General features: G+C 34.8%; 1 protein-coding gene across 1 annotated transcript in view; it reads left to right on the forward strand.

The window, feature by feature from the left end:
• Positions 1-6,997, forward strand: part of LOC111088608 (nuclear anchorage protein 1-like) — a 14,219-nt gene extending 7,222 nt beyond the window's left edge. The window contains exon 2 of the mRNA XM_022399239.1: positions 6,461-6,997. Coding sequence (XP_022254947.1) covers positions 6,461-6,743 — 283 coding nt within the window. The 3' untranslated portion in view covers positions 6,744-6,997. The remainder of the gene's footprint in view (positions 1-6,460) is intronic.
• Positions 6,998-9,599: the final 2,602 nt, after the last annotated feature.

Below are 9,599 nucleotides of genomic sequence, written 5' to 3' on the forward strand. Positions count from 1 at the left end.
GGTGGAAGATAGTTTTTTTTTTTAATATTCAACCGTTCTTTGTATCCAGATTAGTATACACAGGAGCATAGAAATTACCTACTTAGTTTTATCTTGGTCACCACACCCAAAATTCCCTTTCCCCCACCTTTCCCTATTCAGCACTTTATTACTGTTGCTAGTGGCTTAATGAAAGAACGACGTGTACAACTGTCTCTGTGAAACTGTGACGTCTTCGTAAAATTCTCTATCTCTACTTATAGAAATTTTAACTATATATATTATATATATACATCACAGCAGAGTTGTTAAGGTGATTTTATCACTTTTGTAGCGAGGAAAAGGCACTTTTTTTTTGTTGTTGTCGTTTCCTTTAAGACATTGAAATACCGAAGAATTCAAGGACATTTTGTTTATGTTCACCAATAGCAACAACTACGATTTAAGGTCGTAGCAGTTACGTGTTACGTTTTAACTTGTTCTGAAATATTAAGTAGAGCTCTCAAATATGCGAATCATTATATTTTATCTTACTCTTTCATTACTGTAATTCGTTTCTGCGTACATTAATCTAATTGGATTAATATAATTCGCAGATGAAAGCTTTCGTTTTAAGTTTAGCGAGATGTTGTTAAAGTTTTAAAAATAAAGAAATTTAAAATTACATAAAAAGGCACTTTTGTAGAGTTTATGAGTATTTTTATGTTTACTTGTTAAGTTCGTAGCTTTAGGTAAAATAACGCTTTTTTTTTCTTTTTTTTTACAGAAATGCAGATGGCTTAAAGAAAACAATGGGGGCTACTAAATCTTTAAAAATATTCGCTTATATGTATTTATAACGTGTTAAAATTAAGAATATATGGCTTTTATTAAAATAAACAAACAAATGTTAACCTGAATAGCAAAATACTATGTGTTATTAATCGGAGAACAAACAATATGTTTCTCGCGTGATTTACGTAATACACATTGTCGATTAAAACCTTGCTTATTTGTATTTACACAGTATTAATACATTTTCGGTTAAAACTGAGTTTATTTATATTTGCACACTGTTAGTACATTGCCCCTTAAAGCCGCATTTATTTGTCTTTACACGGCGTTAATGCTGTGTGTGTTGTACGTGTAATATTTACATATTTTTAATGTTGATGTATTGTACAGGCAATATTTACGGTGTTATTGCTGATGTGTAATATTTGCACAATGTCAATTCTGATGTATTTGAAATATTTATACAGTGTTAATGTTGGCGTAATGTTTACCCACTATTAATGCTGACATACTGTGTGTATCATCTTTTCGAAAAAGTCAATCCGTTTTCTACTGTTCAATCCGAAGTGGGTTCGTTAGTCGTGAAAGTCACCCAGTGCATTTTCAACCATCGTGCACAGACTTGCAAGTTTCTCTATATTTGAATTAGATGTGTTTTGCCAGTTATATTAGTCTAATCTCAAACTCATAAACATTATTATTATTTCATATCTTTGTGGTGTAGGTGTTAGTTTTGATGTAGTATAATCAACTTTCAACACTAAGCTACCACTTCAGTTTTGATGATCAATTAGTTCGTTGCAGAATAAAAAAAAAGGTATTTTTTTTTACATACTATACAACAGATTACACATATTCTAAGGTTACGATAGTATAATGAAGTTGAGATCCAAGTTGCTAACCCTAGTTTGCTCTGAGAATACGAAAGACGCGTGAGAAAAAGGACCTTTCTTCAGGCTAACACAAAACCTGTTATCGTCACAAACACACGCTTACAGACAATTCTTTGTTTGTTTACCAACTCTAAGCCTACCTTTTAGCTTAAAACTCTACAGTTCCTAATTTTTTCAATAATTAAAACTAAGCCACAAAGCAATTTTTCCACATTTAAAAGTGCAATCAACGATATAAATTCATCCAATAATCAAATTATATATTTATGGATGTATTAGTTTATTTTATGTTTTAACAGTGATAAGTATCCATTAAGTCTCAATGTATATCAATATTATAACATTCTTTATCATCGACATAGCAGGACAACTGGAAACTGCTTGAAACACTAGTTTTAACTTATCACAATAGGGGTTTGTATTCCAAAATGAACTGTTGTGTTGTCGTATTCTAAACATATTTTACTGTCATATTCATTGACAAAAGAAGATATTTGTGAAGTTCGATATTTGAATTATCTTTACAGCTGCGCCAGCATAGAGGTTTAGTAGGAATTCAGATGTATACTGTTGATAAACAGGCACTACTAAGCTTTTAAGCTCATTTGTCGTAGAAAATGTTGCTCCTAAATAATATATGAAAACCAGCTTAATATAAAAACCGGAAGAGCTCTTTCACAACTTTTGTTTTTTTTATATAAAACTAATGCCAGTTATGGAGTTCGGCATATTAATTAGGGTACGATCGGTGGAGGAAAAATACAACAACTTATGATATGGAGATGAATACAAATGACACTGTCATCTGAAAAAAAAACTGGAACACAAAAAAGAAAAGCAGGGTAGGAGGATATTTCTCCATTTTCCTCATATTCTTTCGGTTTATCAATTATAGAAGCGTTAAAAAACAGGCACTGAATAAGAAAACGTTTCGTGAACAACGAATTAATTATGTGGGCTATGAAAGGAAACGCGAGTATAGAGTTAAAAGCAACTTTAAGTTACGCAGAAAGATATTGTTATTACATCCCTAGGAGGACAGCGGTATTCTTTAGGGTTAAAGGTCACATAATTATATGTTTGACCACTTAAACTTGGTGGTTTACATTGTTTTCCTTTCAACCTTAGGATTACCGCTGGAATCCATGTGAACTACAACATCTTTTCTTAAAAACGATTCCCTGAACAATTTATGCACCAAATTACTTGTGGGTTCTTAATATCATACGTGTTTCATCCATAAAAAGCATAAAAAAATACTATCAACTTTGCAGTTCCATTAATTACCGTGTGTGTGTGTGGGGTGGGGGGGGGTCACTTGCGTGTCTTACGAAGAAAATGATTTCGCCCAGTGTTTCCGGTCAGTTTTTTTACGCTGGAAGTTGTCGTAGGAGGCCAAAATATAAAATTATGAGCACTCCACCAGTAGTGAACGACGTAAAAACTAAATCGCTATATAATTTGATGTTTAAGTAGTACTGAGCACACTTTTTGGTAGACCCACTTTCGGTCATTATTTATCTAAACAAATATCTGGCCGTTAACGTTCTAGAGCTTCAAATTCGTGATTTTAACGTTACTTATATATTGTTAAATTTCGTGTAAAGTTTTACCACTATCCAGTGACCATTCGCTGGAAAGCAACGCGTGTTGTTCTCAAGGCATTTTGCTGTCTTAATCAGGGACCCAGTCTTCATAATGAGATGTTTTGAAAACCCTGAAGATAACCCTTTCAAGATTTATGGGTCCTTGGGGTCACACCTTATTCAACGAAAAGACCGTTATCAAGGTGCTGTAATGAAACTTAATCATCAAGTGTTTAGGCAGTAAATCAAGATCGACTGTATAATTAAAGAGAAACCGCTTTGGCAGACAGGGCAAAAGGCGGGGAAATGCGTGTGAGACTTGTATGGTGTGGATCTTTCTTCAAGTTGATCCATTAGTTGTGCAACAAGTAATATTCTCTGCTCATTTTTTTCTTTTGTGTTTGTAACGAGACGATGTTTGAATTCTGTGCTGTATGGAACAGGGTTTATACCACAGTGACGATCGAATACATAGGTGTGTGACCGTGTCAGTGTGTCGGTATCCGTAAAAGTGTTTACGAGGCTTGGACCAAATTTTAAAGTAACTACTAATTTCAACTTCTCTTCTCAGTATCGTGGCGTGGGTTGCTTAGAAACTGGTGACGTAATCCTGATCACTTACTTTTATTTGGTTGTATTTTATTTCATATTAAAAACTTTCATTGAAACTTACGCATTGCATTATGTGTGTAATATGGCTATATTTATTATTTTCAAACCTGCGGCTCTTACTACATCTTATGTACTAAATGAACATGTTAGAGAACCCATTGTTTAGGCATAACTCAGAACTGCTGACCAGAGGTAGAGCAGCCACTCGGCAGTAACGTCTTTCATCTACTGGTAATGTTAACGGAATAGCAAAATTAACTGTCTATTTCATATTTGGCACACGGCAGAAAGTACGAAAGCTCAAATCTTGGACTTATCCTAGTCCCAAACTTGTTCACATCCTAGTCCCAGACTAAAATTGCTTAATGTTTTGTTGTTGTTTTACTTTTCCGTATCTTGCAAGGGCCTGGCATGACCTGATGGTTAGGGCGCTCGACTCGCAATATGAGGATCGCGGATTGGAATCTTCGTCACTAAAGATGTTTGCCCTTGCAGCCGTGGGGGCGTTATAATGTGGTAAAAGAGTAGCCCAAGAGTTGGCGGTTGGTGGTGTTGACTAGCTCCCTTCCCTCTAGTCTATCACTGCTAAATTAGGAAAAACTATCGCAGATAGCCCTCGTGTAGCTTTATGCGAAATGCAAACGAAACTCTTTCTTGCAAAATTAACAGTAAACAAACAGTTAATTATGATAAACCAATTAACAAACTCGTACAGAATTACAGTAACGTAAAAATAAATGCACGAGATAATATTTTACTGCTTCCTCATTTGATCTGCCGAAGGCTAAAAAAAAACCTAGTAATTTTTAAGCTTGTTTTAGAACATTTTAATTGAACATTCGTTAAAATCAGTTGGTGTTTTCGTTAAGAAACAGTTTCTAATACTTATATCTAACCACTTATATATTGACCATATCATGAGGTTGTTAGTTTGGACGTTAAGTCGAATATATTCCGAACATGTACAGCCTTTATTTTTCCAGTTTCTTTCCACGTTGGCCCGGCATGGCCAGGTGGTTAAGGCACTCGACTCGCAATCTGAGGGTCGCGGGTTCGAATCTATGTCACACTAGACATGCTCGCCCTTTCAGCCGTGGGGGCGTTATAATGTGTCAATCCCACTATTCGTTGGTAAAAGAGTAGCCCAAGAGTTGGCGGTGGGTGGGGATGACTAGCTGCTTTCCCTCTAGTCTTACACTGCTAAATTAGGGACGGCTAGCGCAGATAGCCCTCGTGTAACTTTGCGCGAAATTCAAAAACAAACTTTCCATGTTACAGTAACACCTTACCAACGTCGTAATATTATATGCGAGTCATATTGCTCATTTCATTTGTGCACAGCTAAAAAAAAGACCCATTAACCCTAAAACACGCTCCGCACTTTGTGGCTGCGGCTGGACTAAAAAAGTAATATCGCATTATTCGATTTAAACAAGAGTACCTCACGAATTGTCGGTGAGTGCTGTTGACAAGCCGCCTTCCCTCTAGCTCGTTAGTTCAAAATGAGGGACGATTAGCGCAGACAACAGACCTTTTATGATTTTGTTAAAAAATTTAAACAAACTTGGATATTAATATCTCCATAATTAATGTAAGATACTTTCAATGTAAAAAAATAGCATTTCAAGTTAGTTTGTGTTTAAAACAAATATATTTTCTTCTGCATGTTTCTGTTTTACTGCATGTTGAAGTTCTGTTGTTTAAACCTACCAAAACCCTAAATATAAATGTATTTTCAAGCCTGAAAATAATCTCAAAGTCTCAATCTCTGCCAGAAAGTTCAGACGTTATCGGAGAATATTAGACTTTTAAATAGATCTGCCATCGCCTAGAGCTAACACAACCGTACTTGCCCCACCAGTCATTAATGTGCCATTGTCGCATGTATTTTTCTTAGATATAAGCCTGGGGGATTTTCTACATTTTATTGCAGTGATTTTAATCAATGTGGTTAGAGAAAAACAAACGCTTCTTAGCAGCCAGGAGTCTAATGCACTGTGTGTTGATCTTATTCGTTAGTTATCTTTATGAAACTTCTAATGCTTTTGTGGTTTGTACCGTTAGCTCAAAAGTTCGAAGAATTCGTAAAATTTAGAAATGTAATTTTTTTAAGCTCTTCGAACTTTTGAATCTAACTAATTAAAATAAGAAACTTTTAGTTGGTTTGCCAAGTTTGAGAAATTATGAAGAAATGCAATATTAGAATTATTTAGTTTGTATTTTAAAAGTGTCTAGAACGAAATGACTTAATTTTTCTTGCGTTATGTGTGTGTTTAGAACGAAACGACTTAATTATTTTTGCGTTATGTGAGTATCTAGAAAGAAACGACTTAATTCTTCTTGCGTTATGTGTGTGTCTAGAAAGGAACGACGTAATTATTTTTGCGTTATGTGAATGTCTAGAAAGAAACGACTTAATTCTTCTTGCGTTATGTGTGTGTGTCTAGAACGAAACGACTTAATTCTTTTTGCGTTATTTGTATCCCAACAAGTGAATAATTCCTCTTGAACGACGAGTTTTTAACTAAATATTCAAGCGTTAAAAGATTTGGTAACGAAGCCATTACATTGCCCCATTTAACGTTTTTAACTCCCATTTTTCATTATTCCCTGCAGGTCTGAAACTTTCAGTACAACTCGAGAAACTACTGCCGACGTCGTGTCTACATCAGGAGCAGAAGAAGTACCACTGGTAGAAGAGAAAGTATCGGAGGAGAAGACGAACCAAGGTTGTTTTTGGAGAAGAGTAATTCGATTTGCAATCCCGTTTCAGTTGGCCGTGGTTGCACTTTGTTGTGTAGCTTGTTTAATGGAGCCTCATTGTTGTGATTACGTAAACAATTTGAACTTTTCCTTTGCTCCCCAGCTACGATACATTGGTGGTCGGCCTCCGGTTTGAGATTATCAGCCCCAGGTTTCTTTGGATGAAATAGGTGAAGTTGATACCGAATGACTGCTAACTCTCTTATTAAGACAATTCTAGGAGAGAATGAGCTTTGGGGTGGAGATTATCCGAGAACTTTTCAACACAGTTACTTTTGTGCTGGGATTGGTAAACATGATGTATTTGTACATGGAGGTACCTCTACGATGTATATAGCAGGTTATTTTTTTTTTCTGAGATCATGTTAATAAATTTCTTGAACTAGCAAATCGAATATGAAATTTTCTGTTATAAAAAAATAATTACATTACTCCGTAAAACTGGTCTACCTTCCTGAAAATAATTCAAACGCACACTGATAAGATTAAATTGTAATGACTACTTCAGCAGTTGTTAATCAGAATGATTTGTCACATGATGAAGCTACAAAAAAAAAAAAACAGGTTGAGAAACGAAGACATAGCAACTATGACTAAATTAGCTGTACTTGAACTGTGAAATGTGTAGGCTAGAAACCAGAAAGGCACACGTACAATACAAAATGGTGTTATTTGGGACTGATTATATAACTCTTGCTTTACTACTAGACGAGCATTTGTTGTACATAATATCGTGATGACTTATTTGACCTTTGGTAGAAGAACCATTACTTCTTAAGTCCTCATGGAAAAGTTCAGTTTGGTAAGATGAAGCGGATTGTTAGGGCTAACATCAAATACATGGGAATTCATTTTCTTTAGAATTGTGATGGAAAAAAACGACCTTAGATTGTATAAAGCATAGATTCGTATCAAATGGATCTTGAGTATGTGACAACCGCATGGATTTGGCACCTAAGAGATTATTAAACATTAGCGGAAAATATTTAAGCTTTTCATGCCGTATTTACAGTAGTAGTCTTCAGGAAGTAGTAAATCACCAGAATCTGTTGACAGCATATATATATATATATACGCCTTATTTAATTCATTAAGTAGTGGCACAAATTAGGTACTGTACCCCATACCACGAAAACGTAATTCCGACTTGAGTTATAACCCCTTCGTAGCATACAGTTTATATTACTAGAGGCATTTGAAAATAGGCCGTCAGACAAAGCTGCATCACCTTGTGGATAATATAATTAGTTTTTGATTGCTTAATTGCCTTAAAGATTCCCCGTATATAGATCTAGTGCTATATTGATGCAAGGACATGCTTATGTTGTTGAACTGTTCATTGTTAATGATGGCTCTCATCAGAGTAAAGATTTCTTATAGTAGTGTCATGTAATTGTGTAAACAAACTTGAAATAATCACCAGGGATCAAGACAATCATGTGTGGTTCTCACGTATGTTTTAAGTCTACGTAGACTGTATAGGAATAAAACAAACACGATTGTTTGATATGCGCATTAGAAACTAGCCATAACAAGCTTTAAGACGCAGAAGATCATTATATGATCTCGAAGTATTCATGTTAATTACGTAATATAAAGGTACATTGTTGAATTTTTTTTAAAATTATGCAGCATTTCATGAACTCGTCCATTTAACAACACAACTTATACTACAGGATCGTAAACATTCTGATTCATTTTATTTTACCTTGACAATTTTAACAATAAACTTTTTTTTTGTTAACATAATGGTTGAAGCTTAAAAATTTGTAAAATGTAAGAAAGTTTTTTTTTTGTTTTTTATTCGTCTCGGAATTAATGTTGATGTGCTTTTAAAACATCAAAGTTTACTGTGAAATACGTAGTCGTGAAATTGCTATTTATTTTTTAAAAATCTGAAATGAAACCCAGAGCATGTATGGTGGAGTTTCTAAACTCAGGGTGCCTGTAATGTACAAAGAAAAGCGTCAATTCTCTCGTGTTGGAAACGTACAACGACGAACGAACGAAACTAATATAAGTGATTCAACCGCTGGCCCATCTTTTAGTGATATCTCATTGCATGGAACCTTCTTCCTGTGTTCATGACGCAAAACTGTGTCTTTACTTTTTGAGTAAAAAGAAATACAAGTTATTTACAAGCATATTTTTTTAGCAGATTGACTATCTATCAAGAAGGTGGGTGTTAATTAACCCCTAACCCTTGGATGTCTGATGAAGGGGTCCTACATGTATATCTTTAGCAGTTATCACTTTCTATGGTGTAGAAAGTGGATGTTAATTAACCTCTAACCCTTGGGTATCTGATAAAGGGGCCCTACATATATATATTTGTAGTAGTTATCGCTTTCTGTCGAGTGGATATTAATTAACCCCTAATCCTTGGATGTCTGATGAAGGGGTCTTACATGTATATCTCTAGCAGTTATTACTTTCTATCAGTTAATTTCTATAGTTAACGGAAAAATTACACAGTTCTCTCCTTTCAGAACCTCGCCACATAATACATATATTTTACTAGTCCAATAACATTCCTTCACGCGCTGGTAATAGGAAACCAGATTAATGTTAAGGAACATCTGAGCTCATTCATGAAGTTGTTAGGCATCCCAAACAAACACTGTGATTTTAGAAAATGTAGAAGCACACTATACAACTTTCCTGGTGCTAAGTTGTTTAAATATTGTGTATAGTTTAGCACGCAAAACTCGGCATACTCGTATGTAACCTCGTATGGACATAACATTTATCAACTGACAGTGAATTTGGTTATAATTTATGTCGCTGAATATACATTTTTACTTTATGTATATATATGCCCCCCAGTGGGACAGCGGTATGTCTGCGGACTTACAACGCTAGAATCCGGGTTTCGATACCCGTGGTGGGCAGAGCACACATAGCCTATTGTGTAGCTTGGTGCTTAAATACAAATAAACAAATTATATATATATATATATATATATATATCATTAAACTATTTTACTATGTT

This window comes from Limulus polyphemus, unplaced genomic scaffold, assembly GCF_000517525.1.
Source record: "Limulus polyphemus unplaced genomic scaffold, Limulus_polyphemus-2.1.2 Scaffold4117, whole genome shotgun sequence".
NCBI lineage: Eukaryota > Metazoa > Arthropoda > Merostomata > Xiphosura > Limulidae > Limulus > Limulus polyphemus.